This window comes from Fusarium odoratissimum, assembly GCF_000260195.1.
Source record: "Fusarium odoratissimum NRRL 54006 unplaced genomic scaffold supercont1.86, whole genome shotgun sequence".
Classification (NCBI taxonomy): Eukaryota; Fungi; Ascomycota; class Sordariomycetes; order Hypocreales; family Nectriaceae; genus Fusarium; species Fusarium odoratissimum.
In genome coordinates this window covers 1-17,612 of record NW_022158750.1, presented here as the reverse complement: position 1 = coordinate 17,612, position 17,612 = coordinate 1, and the positions used below count along the sequence as shown (strand labels likewise).

General features: G+C 48.9%; 6 protein-coding genes across 6 annotated transcripts; 1 reads left to right on the top strand and 5 right to left on the bottom strand.

Annotated features, from left to right (window-relative positions):
- Positions 1–2,813: 2,813 nt before the first annotated feature.
- On the bottom strand, positions 2,814–4,750 carry FOIG_16501 (uncharacterized protein). The gene is made up of 2 exons (XM_031217962.1): positions 4,559–4,750; positions 2,814–4,501 (listed from the first exon to the last, which is right to left on the bottom strand). Exon 2 carries the CDS (start codon positions 4,298–4,300, stop codon positions 3,212–3,214), a length of 1,089 nt encoding a protein of 362 aa, XP_031052322.1. The 5' UTR covers positions 4,301–4,501; positions 4,559–4,750; the 3' UTR covers positions 2,814–3,211.
- A 323-nt stretch (positions 4,751–5,073) lies between these two features.
- On the bottom strand, positions 5,074–7,466 carry FOIG_16500 (uncharacterized protein; the record flags this gene model as incomplete). Its single annotated transcript, XM_031217961.1, has 3 exons — positions 5,074–5,264; positions 5,837–5,983; positions 7,220–7,466. The coding sequence occupies 3 exons, from the start codon at positions 7,464–7,466 to the stop codon at positions 5,074–5,076; spliced, it is 585 nt and encodes a 194-aa protein (XP_031052321.1).
- A 503-nt stretch (positions 7,467–7,969) lies between these two features.
- FOIG_16499 (uncharacterized protein) lies at positions 7,970–9,170 on the top strand (the record flags this gene model as incomplete). Its single annotated transcript, XM_031217960.1, has 3 exons — positions 7,970–8,094; positions 8,543–8,708; positions 9,096–9,170. The coding sequence occupies 3 exons, from the start codon at positions 7,970–7,972 to the stop codon at positions 9,168–9,170; spliced, it is 366 nt and encodes a 121-aa protein (XP_031052320.1).
- Positions 9,171–12,907: 3,737 nt separating this feature from the next.
- FOIG_16498 (uncharacterized protein) lies at positions 12,908–13,191 on the bottom strand (the record flags this gene model as incomplete). The annotated part of the gene is made up of 1 exon (XM_031217959.1): positions 12,908–13,191. Exon 1 carries the CDS (start codon positions 13,067–13,069, stop codon positions 12,908–12,910), a length of 162 nt encoding a protein of 53 aa, XP_031052319.1. The 5' UTR covers positions 13,070–13,191.
- A 218-nt stretch (positions 13,192–13,409) lies between these two features.
- Positions 13,410–14,819, bottom strand: FOIG_16497 (uncharacterized protein). The gene has a single exon (XM_031217958.1). The coding sequence runs from the start codon at positions 14,688–14,690 to the stop codon at positions 14,355–14,357; it is 336 nt and encodes a 111-aa protein (XP_031052318.1). The 5' UTR covers positions 14,691–14,819; the 3' UTR covers positions 13,410–14,354.
- Positions 14,820–15,802: 983 nt separating this feature from the next.
- FOIG_16496 (uncharacterized protein) lies at positions 15,803–16,135 on the bottom strand (the record flags this gene model as incomplete). The annotated part of the gene is made up of 1 exon (XM_031217957.1): positions 15,803–16,135. One exon carries the CDS (start codon positions 16,133–16,135, stop codon positions 15,803–15,805), a length of 333 nt encoding a protein of 110 aa, XP_031052317.1.
- Positions 16,136–17,612: the final 1,477 nt, after the last annotated feature.

Sequence of the window (17,612 nt, the reverse complement as noted above, 5' to 3'; positions counted from 1 at the left end):
ATTGAGGCGTTCGAGGGGGTAGGAGGGAGGGGGATCAGACATTTCATCCGGATACTTTCAACAAAGTCTGAGCAGCCTCGATAAGGTAGCGTTTCTTTTATTTCCTATATTCTACCTCTTCTGAGTCATTCGCCTCTTATTTTTGCATGCCTTCACTGTGGAGTGACTAAGTCGTGAGTCCCTAACATGTCACTTGTAGGGGCCTCGTGGCGGGAGGATCTGGGAATAGCTTCCTTGCTTCCCTCCACCAGCCTGCCAGAGTATGCCCAATTCTCCCATACCAACGATTATACTTAAGTCTCCAACGAAATCGCTAGTCTCTAGTGACTAAATCCCGCGATCTTGAAGCGGCCGTAGATTCACACGGCAGATAAAGTACGATGGACAAGGTTCCAAATAGCCTGCGACTGCACCCAGCCAGGAAGGAGAAGATAGCTAGGGGGACGACCTCAATGAGCGCTTGAGTGCTCTCCGGGAGAACCGCCAATTTGTAACCCAAGCTCCTTGATGATGGCCAAGATTGGTTTGCTGAAATTCCAGTCCTGTTCGCTAGGCGATTGAGGGCCATGCAAAACAAGCGCGACTGGGTCGTAATGGTACTGGATCGTTCAAACACAGGAAGTATTGATGATGACTTCCTGGCAACAGGAGCACTGTGAGCAGGGACCGACAGAGGACTCTTGTCATTAACGACATAGACAATCGAATTTATGTTATTCCGCTTGCTTCGAGTGCTCGCGCAAGAATTTTGACGTTGTACACCAGGACGTGCGCTTTCAAGTGGCATTGATACTACAGGCAAGTCGACGGCTTCTACATCCATGAGAGACTCGATTCTGTCAGAAGGTTGAGGCAAATTAGCTATCCTTGACTTGGTAGGAATCTTCTGAGGGAGAGTCTGTGTAGTTGGAACAATCTTTTCTTGTTGTCAAAGATCAAAATCTTTCGTTTTCAGAGTGGCCAGCTGGGGTTCTCAAAGTCTACATCCCTATTCAACAGAGTCTTTATATCTAGAAAAGACTGGCTTATTGACATATGAGAACCTGATGCTTCAGGATTAGATTTGTCAGTTTACATGCTATATAGCCGCAGGATTCCCAGCGTTGACCTTGAGGGTGATTGCCGAATGTTTGTACAATACACTCTTTCTGAACTCAGCCACTGAAAGATCATGTACATCACGATGGAAAGATGCGAAGACTGGACGCGGAAGATTAGATGTTTGTATTTGACTAAAAATGTCCTATATGAGATTTGATTTCTTCCCACTCACTAAACTCCGTCATGCTGACACCCGTACTTGCCAAATTGTCTCGAATACCTTTAGAAATACGTTCATGGCAATATAGTTTCGTCACCTTCACAGGTTCGGTATCTCCAGTTGCTTTAGTAGAACCATTAATAGGTACAAAAGCCTTGATTCCCGGAAAATTCGAAACCGCTTCAGTGTCATACAAGACCCTCTCAGATGGCATTTCGAGCTCCATCATATTACCATCATACCATCTAAGCTTAGGGTTCACCACCACTGTCGAAGGCGTCTGCCAATTCGCGGCCTCAGTTGCCTGTTCGGGGTCGGGTTGGTAAAGAACGACTGATATCCCAGACGCTTGAGCCTCTAAAGTGTGAGGATGGGCTTGAGTCCCTGTCGTTTCGGGCATTGCTCCAGTCTCTGGTATTTGGGAATGTTCCGGCTCAAGAGCAACAAGACCTTTTGAGCTTGATGTCTTGTTCTCGCTTGTCTCTCTGTTACTGTCCAGACATGGTAGTACATGGGATATTTGACACCCTTTGTCTTCAATTGCAAGCTCAGCGCCGCGAGGAACAGCCAGGACTCTGGGTACTGGGGCCTCTGATGTCTGTGAGGAAGCTAGAATGGCTGATGGTTGGGGAAGATTTGTTGTCTCTGGCGTGTCGAGAAGTGCTAGAGTCCCTGATGTACAGGAAAGGCCTGATTCCACAGCAAGAGATTGTGTGCTTGATGCTTTGTTCTCGGTTATCTCTCTGCTAATCCTCAGGTAGAAGAATACATACAGTGGCAATTTTCAATGTCGTCGGATCGCCGTTCATGGTCGCCAAAGGTGAAGAGATAGGATACTTCCACCAATAAACTTTTCAGGATTTCCGATAACGAAGCCGATATTTTCATCAAAGCTTTGAACATTGTGCTCGTGGGTTGATTCTGACGAGAATTCGGACGCCAGTGTTTGCTTTTCGTCACGATCTTAGACAATGCGAAAACGTGATAAAGCAACGATAATAAATCAAAGGGTTCTGAACAGAGGCTTGGTAAGTCTTGGAGTGGTCTTGGCTTGATATCGATGCAGTCACCATGGAGTTTGCTCGCTCCTCGGTGGTCCATCCTCTTAAGTAGTTACTTTTAGCACTAGTACTCTTGCCTTTCTTTTCTTTTTCCCCTTCGGTTGAACGTACCCTTGCTTAGAGTTTTGCATCTCATTTATGCATGCCTGCGAACACCTTATCCATTACTACGCCCCGCTCTTTGTCCTCGACAGGCAGTGACGTGGGCCCCTGTAACAAAGGCCCGTGGGTTCGTTTCTTCTTCCGGCTATCGTCAGTCAGGGTAGTCATGATCACCATTCGGCCTAGGAGGACAGGGGTGCTTCCGACCTGATCATCTCGGACGTGCTTGTATGATGGCCGAAAGCACGACTTCAATAGCTGTTTGGGTGCTTTGAGCCCACGGCGCCCGAAGGCAGTTACTATTTCGCTTTGCCCAATGGAGAGACACGGAGAGACGAACGGCCGGTTCAATTGAAAGCGTAGAGATGTAGAAAGCATAATCGCTGCAGCTGCTAATTCACATGCAACGATAGCCCTTCCTCTCGAAACACTACGCAACAGCAATCAGCTTTTATTGAAGTCCCTGCTGCACCGTAGTGATTTGTATACAATTACTATCTGGAAACATTCCCATTCTTGACTCGTAGCATTCTCACCCGGGTCGACCCAGCTTGAAGTATATGAGGAGGCTATCTGGAGTAACTCAACCACGACTTCCTCGTTTCAAGCTTCCATGGTACAGCTCACGGCAGGAGAGCGCCGACCTTGGCATTAAAGTCCCAAGATGCATCCCAAATTATTATCAGCAGAAGAAGATAGGATCAAGGTTGCTAGCTAGAAATTCAATGCAATTTGCCCTGCTATCGAAATTTATGTACAATTTGTATTAATATAGATCTGTGAATATTCACCATCCGCTGGAGTGGTATCCGCGGTTGGCCTCAACGGAAAAGTACTGCCTCTGGCTGCTCGAGTTCACATACTCGCTCTTCATGCAAGGCCTCTCCGGGTACTGCTTCAAATTGGCCACATCATGTGATTTATGGCGTCGCTTGAGGACGGCATTGGCTGTCGACGACTTCTGCTGTCGCTCCCAGAGGAGGTGGCGTCGAAGAGACTCGGTCAATTCAGCCGCCAACATGTTGCGACGAGTGGTCCGAGGTGACAGCGCAGCTTGAGGCTGAATGCGATTGGGGCCAGTCATGATGGGTTGAGCGCTAGAACTAGGCACCTCACGAATAGGCTTGAGACCAGGACCACGCATGCCCTTCATCATCAGGGGAGCCTCGTCAGAATCATTAGGCGAGGCACCCAATGATGGGCCGTGGGCCATACAAGATCGTGGAATGGCTGAAGTCGATTGAGAAGCGTGGTTACCAAGAGTGCGTGCGCGATCATTCTGGGCAAGCATGAGGGTAATGAGCGATCGTCGTGAGGTCAAGTTGGGCTTAGAATCCACTCGCTGGAAGAACTTATCGTCCATGCTGGATTTGCCGCTCTCCTCCGTCGCGTCCTCCCAATCCGAAGAGTCGTCATCATCATCAATGGCGCCCTCGTCGATGTAGTCGTCGGTATCCGAGTCTAAAAGAGCCTCATCCTCTATTTTGAGTTTGCTGTTGCTGAGGCTCTGGCCCTGTTCATTAGACACAGGCGATGACTCAGGCTCAGGAATCGCGTCTGATGATTGAGCAGCACCGGGAATAGTTCGAGGGGTAGGAATCTGGGAAGGCAAGAAGCCACGCACGACAGTAGTGCGGGGAGGATTTTGAAGCAAAGGTTCTGGTGAACTCTCTGAAGCTGTGATGGGCTTTGCAGGCGATTGTGACTCGGTTGTAGTAGAACCAGATCGCTCGAGGGCTGGAGGAACTGGCAAGGACTCCTTGGCGACGTGAGCATCATGGCGATGGGTTGACAGAAGACCCTTGTCCTTGGCGATGGAAACAATCATCTTCTTGAAGTCCTCGGGGCTGATGTGGCGTCCGCGATTACTTCGCATCTACGAGAGACCCAACACTGCCAGATAGTTGAGGCAGATTAGGTCTCCTCGGCTCGGAAGGAATGTTATGGGAGAGAGAATGAGTGGTAGGAGCAGTCTTCTCCTGTTTGCCAACAACAAAGGTCTCTCTTTGCCAGAGTCGCCAGAAAAAGTTCTCCAGTCTTCGACCTTGCTCAACAGAGTCTGCGCATCGAGAGAAGACTGACTGGCCAGCATATCCACTGTCAAAACATGAGTGTCTAGCCGATAAGGCATTACAATGGAGAATTGAATAGTGTAGGTGAAAGGAGCGTTGAGAATAAAACAAGTTCGAAATTAAGAATGAATTAATGCAGCAATGGTGATAGACAGCTAAACACGCTGGCTGGGTACTCCCACCATATAAGTCAAACATGCCATACTGAGACACGTGGGTGTGAACCACCGGAAGCAAAAACAAAGAGGATGGTAAATGTCGCCCCTTGCAAATCAATTGCTCAGTCATGTCTCTCTCTGCACCAAACCAGGAAGGGGCTTGTTTCTGGCTCCATTTTGACCTACCGGGTAGGTTTCCCTGTCCGGGTGACACCATCTTTATGGCTTTAGCGAATGCACGAAGCTTGTACATTGGCACATCCCTGCATAAGGTCGTCGCGATAACAGCAAGGGTAAGTAGCTGGACTCTCAGGCAAGGAATCTAGAATACAGCGGCAACACGGGATACGAAGTTGAGGCACGTGTGCATAAGCGTGGATGCTAAATCATGGACAATCTCACCTGACGCTCGATTCTCTTCATTTTCCAAATGCCGTAGTAGCTAAACAGGTAGCAGCAACGGTCATCAAGAGGGTCCAAACAGCGGCGCCGGATGTTTGCACTGAATGCGGGCCGCCCCCACCTCCCGTGTTCCATATGTAGATCTTTCCCATCATGCCGAATGGGGACTGGCATGCACACCAGATGGGAGCTATGAAGGCGGGTGGTACTTCGTCATGTTAGCGCAGTTTTCTCCCCCCTACCTGGCCATGGGATCAGCTGCTAAACGCGCAGGCGCATCAACTGCAAGTCGAAGTTGACCTGGCTGGTCCGAGATGGCCCCGGGAGAGGTCTCGACTCACAACAGAGCAATTTACGTCACCTCTAAGCCCAGATAACACTATTAGGCGAGAGCTGTTTATAACCCAGTCAGACGGTCCGATGCGGGTATGAGTATTAGGTTGCAGCGCTATACGCGAGTCGCACTTTTTACAACGTGCTGAGGTTGCAGGAAATACATCAAGCTAAATGTGCCGGGGCTCTTGGGGGCAGCGTACGGCATCTTGGCTACGATGCGATTCGGCTTCTTTGTGATTCAGATCAAGTAGAAGCGCGAGATGAGGTATTAACACAGAATCAAAACCTCTTCATTGGATCTAGATAGTTTCTTGAATATGATTCTCATGTTGATGAGGGTTCGAAACACTACTAGCTGTAATAATGCTCCTCTGAAGTTGGTGAAGCTTCATCGCTAATTCCCCAGTCTCCACGTCGTGTCCGTTTCGCGCCAAAAACACGTACAGCCGCGCTGACGGGGCACGCTTGCACTAAAGACCATGAAGTTCCAAACTGTTTTTTTAATGAATGAGTTTTCATAAATTGTTTGACCAGAGTGTTGCGCCAACAAAAGGACAATTTTTTCAGGTAATTCCGAATTGCCAAAGGAACCTGCATGTTGGTTAGCTGAAAACTTCGAGGTCCTCACTCTTTAGTCTACCCTACACATGTCGCCGTTCTGGTGTATCAACCCGGAAACTTCGTTTAGACGAAGCGAACCTTGGCCTTGTATAAAACAAAGCTTATAGAAATATACGACGTTGATATCTGGTCATCATAGAATGATGCGACAACTCGATGAACTGTTCCTTCCCAGATCATGGTGAGTAGCTGTTAGCCGGTTTTCAGCCGGAGAATTGTATCACCTTTATGGAGATCATCCACGAAACATTTTAGCTCTACCCGTTGGCCAAGCTTAGTTGGCTACCCACGGCACGAATGCCATCAATGCCATTCTTCAACTAGCTCTCCGGCGCATGGCAGCTAGTCTCTTGAATATCCCCTCTCGAGCGACATCGAAATGCGACGACGCTTCCTCCCTACAAAGCGACAAGCAACCCTATCGCCCAAGATGTTGTTCACACGCTAGCATCTCGACACAAACGACGAGCCCTGTCGCATCTCCAGCTCGGACCGCGATGGCTTCAGCGCGTTCTGCACGTTGTGGAGGCCATGGCTCACCGCTCTGATACATGGCCGATTTAAGCTAGAAGGCCAGTCACATCTCAAGACAACGTTTCTTCATCGCATTCACGTACACGGTCGCAGTCTTTCCTCGTTCTCGACTTGGCCATCGGCGAGCCACTCGATTATAAGTGCTATAGAACTATGGCCGCACTCTAATAATGGCGGCTGGTGGTGAAGTTCAAGCATATTTCATGTTATCCATGTCATGAAATGGCCAAGACATCCGAAACAAACGCTGGCCAGTAATCCTCCACAATCCACCGTTTCAACCGTCGCAACCCCAAGATTAATGAGGAGATCTTCAGCTCCGAGTCCGTCCCGCCAAACTGAACCCCCTTCAAGAGCACTGGCTTGTCGTTCTCGTCCAAGATGCTCGCAACGAACTGCCAGTCGTGTCCCTGAAGGAGGAAATCGATCGGCCGAAACGATGGGCTACGTTTGTGTTGAAGGCTGCGCCACCGGGCTGATTGCCAGGATCCTATCTGCAATGTTGCATTGTCGCGGTCTATATTGGAACGCTTGGTCTCGATGGAGAGCGCGATGGGTTGTTTACAAAGGTCCCTAGGTCGGTGTGATTGATCGATTGAGCCGGTCGTGTTTGGCAGATCTCTTCGATAGCTCGTTCCACAGCGATTCCTCCTTCAGGTTTGTAAATCATACAGAAATCTACTATTTTGGATGGCGCTTCTCGAGGTTTGCTGTCGCGGATGATCTGCGCGGCTTGAGAATACCGAAAGTCAACTGGCCCATGGCTCACGAATCCAGTACTTTTTCGGGAAGCTTGCTCAAGGATCTTAGCGTCGATTTCTCCGTTCCGCGTAGCCTCACATTCCCAGTTAATCTCGCATTCAGCAGCGCGCGTCATCAATGATTGTACCCAGCCGATTAGCGGCAGGTCGGTCGCCATGGATTCTGTCTGCGCTCGGGTGGTTTCCGTTTCGTCGAATGCGGATAGTGGTATTCTGGAACTTGCGTTTTGAAGCTGTGTCATCACATTAAAAAGGCAAGACGGCAGACTAGAGTGAGGATTGGTAATGTTCCAGTCAACATGCCTTATTCTTCAGCGAAGCTGGCAGAATATCATGACCCACTCCGATATCGTCTCGTAAAGTACGGAGGGGCGGAGGGTATGTGTCTAGTATGAAGCTGCCCATTCTGAATCCTGTCTGATTGATTTCAGCGTTGCGGATTTATCGCGAGGAAGATCGGCTTGACATGGAGTTTCGATACTTGAAGCTAGATATGGAATGGCCAGAAGCACTCGATGCCGAAGATGGAATCCGTTCACTGGGGGAATAGGTTTGGAAGCGGCCGGGGCGTGGAGTGATTTCATCGTGTGCTTCGTCTGATTGCGCAAGCTCATCGGGATCCCGTCGGCGTCACTTCAATGAGGATGGATCGATGCTAGCCATGGTCCTTGGTAAATTCGAAAGCGGTGGTGATGGAAGCCTTTATCGATTGACGCTGCCGACCGTGGCCGTCGCCTTCATAGGACTCGGTCGAGGAGGTAAGAGGATCGTGCTCGAAGTTGTCGGGTATGGATAAAAGCCACTGTTTGATGTCCTGTTTTCCCGCGTCCGTTCTGTGCGCTCAACACAACAGAGCCATCAGGCGGTGGTTAGTGAGAAGATTGCCAGCTTCTTCGCGTCAGTGCTGTAAGATGAAGATGGACCAGTTCGGGACGAAAAGGCGGACCAGATTGTTGGAAGTCACCCTGCCAACAAGCATGCCTGTACATTACGCTATGCTTATTGGTTCTTACATGATGCCCCGCCCTTGACCCAGCAACAACCCTAGCCCAGCCACAATTAGAGGTAACTTACAGGACAAGATGGGTAACTAAGAAACACGTTGACAGTTGTTGTGGACCATAAAGCATTAGTGGAAGAACGATAGGTGACTGATTTAATGAAATAGTAGCATCAGAAGGACCTTTTTTCTCTAGCTAATCAGCCTAGATCTTAGGTACCTTTCATTTTGCAGGAGACCCGTAGCTGTGGCGTTGATCAACGACCAATCAATACTGGAGAGGCCCCACGTCTCGGGTACCGAGGTCATTGGCCCTGTCAGTGACTTGACACTCAGCAACAGCATCGAGTGTCAGATGGGCAGTCGAGGCTACAGAGGTCGGTTGTACGGGACGTCAACGGTGAGGAGCCCGGATCGTTGAGATTCGAAGCAGCCGCGAATGATTGCCATTGTGATGGCAGAAGTTCTCAGCAATGAAAACGTATGTTATGTTATGTTATGTATATTTTTCGTCCGGGGGGCCGTCGGCCCCAGAAGTCTCCTAATGGAGCACAGGACGTGCTGAGCTAGAGAAATCGGAATCTATCTACACACTAATTGCAGAAATGCTATTGGCCATAAAGGATTAGTCGTTTGCGACGCGAATTTAGTCTCTCCTATGGCGTCCAATTTCTGCAAACGCGTCAGTGAACCGCACTCCATCCAGCATATCATCGGCACAAATGGCGCATCTTATCGAGCCTGTTACCCGTCAGCGGGATGGCAAGGCGTAGCTGACATATCGCAGCCGCTTTTAGAGCCTGGAGTCAGGGAGGCTGAGATCAGCCTGTGCGTATGGCAGTCTGAGGCTGCCTTAAGGTAGTCCCGGCTAGACGAGGGGCGCTGTAATGCTCTTTATCTGGCCGTGAGTATATGTAAGAAAAGGAAAGGAAGGTAATAAAAGAAATATGTGGAAGATAAAGAAGGAAAGAGAGTTGCGAGTGCTTCTCTCGTTGTTATTGCCTAATAGCGAGGGTATATCTTTCTAAAGAACTTACTGTCCTTAGATAAGTCGATAAACTTGGTAAAGTCTTTCCCTATTGCTAGATTAACTGTTATATTCGGCAAGGGTGCTAGCCTTAACCGATAGCACGGCAGTACCTTTCTGCAGTAGAAGATGTGATCCGGTGCTTTGCATCAGCCGCATAAACAGACCAGGCGTGCGTTATCGTGGTTGAATCTCTTATGATATGTGGCGAAATCCCTATGGAGGGACCTTGCTGCCAGCAGATGGTATAAGGCTGCACGTAGGAGCAAGAGCTTTGGCAGGCAGCCTGTGATCGCCTTAAGATTAAGACTCTTATACTGCTTGGGAGCGGATGTAGACTACTATGCCTTGAATGCTTCTTTTGGTTTTTGTCTTGTGATCCTTTGCAAATAAGCTAGCGTTAGTTAAGTATCTACGGGCTCGGGGAGTAATGATGCTGCTCTTGCTAGTTTATTAGCCTGTTTGTTGCCGGGAATGTCGGTGTATCCTGGCACCTAAAGGACCTAGATGGCTCTATGTGATGTTGCTAGAGCCTGGAAATCGAGAAAGATATCTTAGGAGGAGTCGGAGGGTATACCTCGCAGGCAAGTAGCGGCCGCGAGGTTATCTAAGCAAATGAAGATGTTCTGTGTTACTGCATCTTGCAGGTTTAGGGCAGCCTTGAGGCCCTCTAATGCCCTGGTAGCTTTAGCGTCGAAGACCTCAGCAGGTCCAAGGCGACCTGATCCGTTAAAGATTGGGATATTGTTCTGGTGGATAGTAAAGCCGTAGCTGGCTACTCCTTCTGAGGACAGAGAGCTATCAGAGTATACAACCAAAGTGAGCAAGTCGAGAGACTTGACCTAGCGGATAAAGGCGTTGGCTGATTTCTCTTTTAATGCTATTTGGAGCAGAGGTATCTGTTCTTTATAGAAGTATCGCTGAATGAGTTTAGGCCGTGAACAGGATGCCAAGAGTTCGTCTGTGCATTGAAGACGTGTCCTGAAGATGCTTTCTGTCTGTATTTGGTATCTTTGCTTAATGAGGTTATGGTAAGTAGGTTGGTGAGGCCGGCGTGGCGGGCGCGTTCGGCCTGCCAGAGGGTAAGCTTTATCCAATGATTTGAGTTGCGCGGAGAATCTAAGTCGCCTTGCTTCGAGCAGTTAATCGACTGGTGGTATACCGCTTTCTCTTTGTAGGATGGCGGTAGGTGTTATCTTCTAGATAGGAAGTATGGCTCTTATTGCCTGGTTTATGGCTTTGGTTATTATTTAAATAAGGTGCTGATTACTGGATGGTAGGTCCTTCGTGGGCTGGTTCTAACGTGGCCTAGACCTGCCTAGGTACCACGCCTCGGAGCCGTGAAGCAGTACTGGCTCAACACATGCTCTGACGGCACTTCGAACGGCGCTCGGCAGAGGGCCGTGTATCGTGTTAGTAAGGCCTCGTAGATGGTAGGCCACTGCCTTCGCTTTAGCCGCCTACTTCTCGATATGAACTCGGAACGATAGTCTGCTGTCTAGCCAGATGCTAAGCCAGCGCAGAGCTGATTCGGGGTGCTTCTCTACATTATTATGGCATACTGCTGGAGCAGTACTAAGCTTGCTACGGGAGAAGTGCATAACTTCGGTCTTCTTTGTGTCAAAGGAAACGCCGTTTGCTGCGCCCTATTGCACCATCTTGGCGATAGAGCTAGATGCTATAGTAGTAGTCTTATCTACTGTGTTACCTATAGATAGGATAGCCGTGTCATCTGCATAGCCGAAACGACCTCGTGGGTTGCCTAGTCGGTAGATTAGCTTGGTGTAGAGCAGAAAGAGTATCAGCGATATTGGCGACCCCTGAGGGAGGCCGCACTGGAGGGGAGAAGAGGGCGTGACGATGTCCTGGTACCTGATATGCGCAGACCGGCTGCCTATGAAGGAGCCAGTCCAGCGAGCCAGATGGTTAGGCCAGCCCTGTTTGCAGAGATGCAGGACGAGCCTATTGCATATAACGGTGTCAAAGGCGCCCTGAATATCTATTATTACCAGAGTCGCCACTTTCTTGCGTATAAACGCTTCTTCGATATCGTGGATCAGGGCAGTCACCAGGTCTGTTGCTGACCTCTTGGGCAGCGCTCCAGCTTGCTGCGGATGAAGGACACTGTAGTGCATAGCTGCCCAGGCTAGGCGGCGCGCAATCAGTTGCTCGAGTCCCTTGCCGAGGCAAGAGAGCAGTGAGATGGGCCGCCATGCTCGCGGCTCTGTGAGGTCTCTGCATCCCGGTTTCGCGATCATGACCACCTCGGCCTCCTTGAATGGTTTTGGATGATGGCCTATGGTAAGGCACCTTTCGAAGAGACGGCGGATGTGTGTCCTGATGATGTGCTATACTGCTTTGAGAAGTTTGATTGTAATGTTGTCTGACCCGGGGGATGTGTTGCCTGTGCTAAGGGTTGCGTACTGCACCTCTTCCATAGAGATCTCCGAAGGGAGCGGTATCAGTCTACGAGGAGTAAGAGGCATCTAAGGGTTTGTAATGTCGTCTTCCGCAGTTCTGCGTTCTAACGTGGCTTATCGGAGTGCGTTGGCTTTATCCATCTGGCTTTTGTATACGACGTTATCGACCTATAGAGGTGGCAGCTGGAAGGCTCCTGGGGACTTTAGCCACCGGACAGCTTTGAAAATATCGCTACTGCTGGAGAAGCCATTGATAAGGTTACGCCAATAGCGTCTCTTGGCCCGACGGACCACGCGATAAAAACCTCTTTTGGCGATCTAAATGTCCTAGTTAAAGCTAAGCAGGTAGCTTCTTCTGATAGCTCGAAAAGCAGCTGCGGCATCGGCGCACTCCTCTGTCCACCAGGGAGCCGGGCGTCCGCCTTTCTGCGCGGGCCTCCCAGATGCTTTTGCTGCTGATGTTAGTAGGCTCACAAGTGAAGAGGCAAGCTCGTCTAGCTCCTCGGGGGTCGAATCCGTCAGGGGTATTCCTATAGCGCCAAGCTCTATGATCTTGATGAATCGTTTAAGCTCGTCTTCTGTCTTGACTTGGATCTTGGCTGGTTATACCGGAGTCGATCTGATGTCAAGGAAGGTCAAGCTGAGCGTGAAATGGTCGGAGCTAGTGGCGAGATGGTCCTTAATGGTAGCTTCGGCCAGTGGCATATTGGTGAAGGCCAGGTTAATCGTGTTGCCGTGTGGATTTGTCGGGATATCTAGAGTGTTGAGAAGATTGAGGTTATTCTCTGATGCCTATTCCGCTACCTCGTGGCCGCGGTTCGTCGCTTGGCCCGTCTGCCAACTACGATGCCTGGCATTAAAATCGCCAGCAACGAGGCAGCGCTCCAGAACAGGCCAGCGAAACAGCATGTTTAGGGCATCCCTCTCGTCATTCTGGCGATAAAAGTTGACTATTGTCATGCCGTTGACTGTAATCCAAAGAATGTCACGTGTCTCAAAGGGGCGAATCTGGTCAGCCAGAAGTCTTAGGTCTCATCGGACATATGTCATCACTCTAGGCCGAGTGTCGTTGCTGTTCCACATGTTAACTGGCGTAAATATGTTATATGCAGGATGTGTCTTGGTTAGGCAGCGGGCTTTAGTATGAGCTGTCTACGGCTCCTGTAAGAGTATAATGTCATATTGTTCCAAGTCGGCTAGCGCCAGGGCGCAGTTGTGGGCCAGAGGGATCTTGCCGACGTTGGCCTGGAAGACCTTGAGTGGCTTCTTGTTGTTCTTTCGTGTCTGCGAGTACCTATTCCTGGTCATAGTCATGAGTACGGCTTGTCAGGATTATACGATGCTTCTTCTTCGGTGAGCTTAGTCCATGATGCTCAGGCTCCTCCTCTGCTTTGTAGGTAGCCCGGGGAGCTGTGGCTACCATGATGCATGAGGGTGCTCCTGATGCAGCTGGACTCGGAGCATGAGCATCTGGCTGTTTATCTAGTCCGATGTTGCCCCTTCGCAGCTCAGCTGCTCCTTGTTGGGTTTCCACATGCGTCTCTAGTTGTGTTTCTGAATATCGTTATCGGTATGTTTCTGCGCCTACCATTTGGACGTGTTCTTGTTGTTCTTTGGTAAGCCGGCGAAGGATGCTGCATACTTTCTTCGGCTGAGCTGGGCACTTATGAAGGCTGGCCTCGTGGGGCCCTAAGCAGTTGATGCACTGTTCTGGTGCAGCATAGCTATCTGCGATATGGTTAGTCTTGCCACAGCGTCGGCAGACTGGCTGTCTACGGCAGTTGCGGGCAAAGTGGTAGTCCTAGCATGTTTCGCACTGTTTAGGTTGGACGGTTTTGTCTATAAGTCTGGCTGCACGGCTGCCAAAGAGGGACCAGAATCTCTTGGTGGGCTTAAGAAAGGACATAAGTAGAGTCTTGGTTAAGGGATTATCTGAGAATTGTCTCCTAGTATGTATATCAACGGGCTTAAGCCCTGTCTAGATTTCTATCTTATCGCTGATAACACTGTTACTATCCACCTCATTGCCGCGAAAGTCAGTTAGTCTTCTGGGAAAGTATAAGACCATATAAGTGTGCTATTCCTTGTTCGTTTCTACTGCCATAGCTCCTAGCTTAGCCGCCTACTCGGCCCGCTTCTCTACGAGAAAGTCGCGCGTTTCGAGGTCGGCAGCCAGGATGGCCCATCCTGATCTGACTTTAAACACCTATCGAATCTTATCTGAGACGGCGCCGAGTTTTTCCCGGATCAGGGTCCGGATTGCGTAGCCACTGTGGGCCCTGGCCGGAGCTCCGGCTTCTAGACGGATAAAGACACGGAGGTCTTGTCGGGGTGGAGCGATGGTCGATTGTTGCCCTTGGCGATGAAGTGGGTCAGATTGTCGGTGCTGTTGTTGTTAATGATGTTGGGGAGTTGGGCGGGCGCGGTCAGTGGGGGGCGAGGCGGCGACGCTGCTGTAGGTAGGCTTAGAAGCTGGTGCATCGCCGGAAAGCTCTTGTTTCCAAGTGCCGAGGAAGCTGTCGGCGAATTGCCAAGCGAAACGTCGCTGCGGTCCAGCGGTAAATTGCTAAGCAGCTTCTTCAAACTTGGCGCAGAAGGCCTAGAAAACCATCAGCTTGGCGTTATACTCTTCCACGCGCTCGCAGGCGAGGTCATTGGCCGATTTAATAATAGAGATTGGCTGATCATAGATCGATGTGGGGTTGGCGCGCTCAGCTCCTTCCGCAGCTGCAGCAGTGGTGGCGGCGTTAAGTGGTGAGGACGGTGTCTGCGCCGTCCGCCCGGGTCCGGGTGAAACACCAACGGGACCGTTGACGATTACAGGGCTGTTTTGCAGGAGAGCTGCACGGGCTTCTCGGTTTAGATTAGCGGGAGTGTGGATCCCAAGATCAAAGCGATCCGAGACAGCGGGCGGGCTCGTCATGGACGAGGCCATCGCCGCGGCTTGCGGCTGCGCGAAGCGCAGGTTGGGTCGTTTGTTGTGCGCTTGTTAAGGATCTTGGTGCAGACAGGGGCACTTTCTTAACACTTGTATGCCAAGAAAGTGTGATGACAAAGGAAGGTGGCTGAACAGGATAGTACAAGTTGTGAAAATTGCTATAGGGTACACCTCTATTTTGAGCTGCAGCCTTCTGCCGTTTGTCCCGTTGACGTTGATAATCTGCTGCCGCTTTATCCTCAGCTGTTGCATGTATGCGTGGCCGTCCACGCTTTTTTGGTCTTTCCATGTCAAATCTTGTATACAATAGAGTAGTAGTTCAGAATAGCAGGATATTGATCGGACGGGATTCTTAAGCAGATGACCAGGTGAGACTCAGATTGCGTCGTCATATGCCCCACGGAAAATCCTAGAAAGGGGTAATTGTGCACTAGCTGAAAATGGGTAGACATTGCCCGCGAAGCTCTGTGATTGGCTGAGAGAAAGCCCCGCATATTCGAAAATAGATGGATCTTGCCCGCGAAATTCACCAGATTCTAATTGGCTAGTAATGCTCGGGGTCGACGACAATATCAACATTTTCTAAGAATAATATCTAGACAATAAGCAGAAAATATTAAGAAGAAAATAAATTTACGTAATCTCGCGCTCTTATATTATCTAGACCTTTAGTGATATTAAGTCTTATATTATATCTATTGTCTAGTTTGAGGGGGCTAATGAACGATGTTTCGGCGTGTTTTTTGACTGCAATGTCTTTCTGCTTCATGCCGTATCGGCCGCAGCGAGTTCTTATATCTCCCATGACGTACTGCATAGACGAAAAGCGTAGAATCAAAGGGTGATCATTCGGGAAACTTTCGGAGAAATTCACGGTTGACGCGAATGAAAGTAGACAACCGAGTGGGTTTCTAATAGCCCTTTCTATAGTAGTAGAGGGGAGGAAGGTTCAAAATATAATAGTAATTTGTGTGACAGCCACAGCAGAAGAGAACATAAGGTTAAGAGGGCCTAACTCGACAAGAGGCGCTAGTTGCCTCATGAGGAAGCTTATCTGACTAGTAAGCATACCAATCAGGGCAATGCCCGCCTTTGGATGGTTTCTTAGATCAATTGATAGTGCATTGCCCCATCTGGTATCCGACACAAACAAACTTAACATTCTGTCCGTCGATCGTTCCGGTGCTGGTTTTGGAAGCCCAGTTGTAAGGATGATTATAGGTAAATGCCCAGTATCTAGCGCAGTTCCGTGGGCCATCGCAGCATATTTTATTGCCACCATCCCAAAATCCAAAGCGTAGATCTGGGTCGGCCTTCGCGCGTGCGTCTGAGTTAAGGAGAAGCTTCGGGAGAAGACCATCCTGGCGGGAATCGACAGCGTAGCAACCGACTTGAATATTCTTGTTCTGGGCTTCAGCGATATGGAAGGTGGCAAAAGCCATTGCCGCAACTGCTGAAAGTTTCATGGTTCTAAGTTGGAATTAGACTAGGATTTGGCATATAAACGGGTTTTTCTTACCGTGCTGGTAAAGTAATAATGGTAATATGACTTTAATTGTATTGTTTGTGAGTTGTTGATGAGAGTTCGTTTCGATGTGGCAAGAGTATCCTTTTATACTTAGAAATGGCTGTAAGGCGGTGAATCCTAACGATAGAATGAGGCCTATGTAGAGCCTACAATTTAATCTTATCCACTATTTAGAATTCTTTGTTGCGTGATTTGTGGAATAACTTCTTAAAAACTAGAATTAAGTTACACTAAAGCTGTGATAAATCGCGTACAGTGGGATGCAATAAGTTTGAATCCAAACTCAAGTACACATTCACTGACTAACCGAAGTAAGACCAGTTTCCTATGTAGCAATACCCCAATCGGGATAGCCTTTTGCCTGATACAGCTTAGCATTGACTTTATCAAGCTAAAGCATTGTATACAGGAGCTAGATTACAACAGCTGGTACTTCAGCCTGGATTCAAACTTATTGCATCCCACTGTATCAGCTTTTACACAGCTAATAAGAGTATCATGATTGGCTAGATCGAGCTTCTTCCTCAGATTAGAAGCAGGCTGAACTCCAAATAGGCTAGACAGGGGGTATCGGCACTTCGAAAGGTATTCAAACTTATTGCATCCCACTGTATTTGTGGACGGGAGTCGGTAAGATTACTTGCGGGATGTGAAAGTCTCCACAACTAGGGCCCGCGGATACCCGAGCCAGCCATTGCGGGCGTCACAGACTGGCGTGGTGTAAGTATTCAGGGTTTGAGAGGAGGTGGAGGAAAGATGACAGAGGCGTTTTAGAAACATTACCAAGTTATAAGATCTCGGTGTTTTAAAGAGTTACTTGTAATTTAGTAATGCAATTAAAGATACAAAGTTAAGTTAAAGACTGGATTAAACTTGGACGAAATTGTTTCTCATAGGGTCCGGTCTTTGGTTATTTTTACACAAAGTGTTCGTAGTTAACTATTTACCATAATATTCTAGGTTTACAATATGCAATAATGGTCTACAATATGAATTTGGTTAATATTAAGAAAGCATAGCGCTATCATATCAAAAATTCAAGGAGGGCCCCATCTAGTCTACTTGAGTTATGCGGTATTTTCAATCTGCACCACCTCTATTTTTCAGCCAATCACAGCCACCCTGCTACTGGCAGTTTGCCCCAAGCTACCAGGGGCCTGTCGGTTAGGTGGAGAACGTTCGCACTCAGTATCGAAATGTCTCGGAAGCTATGAGAGGTGGTGCGAATGTCGAAGAACGAGCCAGGGGGTGGGATGAAAAGCAAGATGCCTGGTGTGAACCTTGTTTCAAGTGCCGAAGTACAACCATTTCTTTTTAAGCAACTGCCGCGAAGCTAAGATGTAGGTTGCAGAATACTACGAAAGTTCAGATGCCAGTCTTAAAACGGCAGG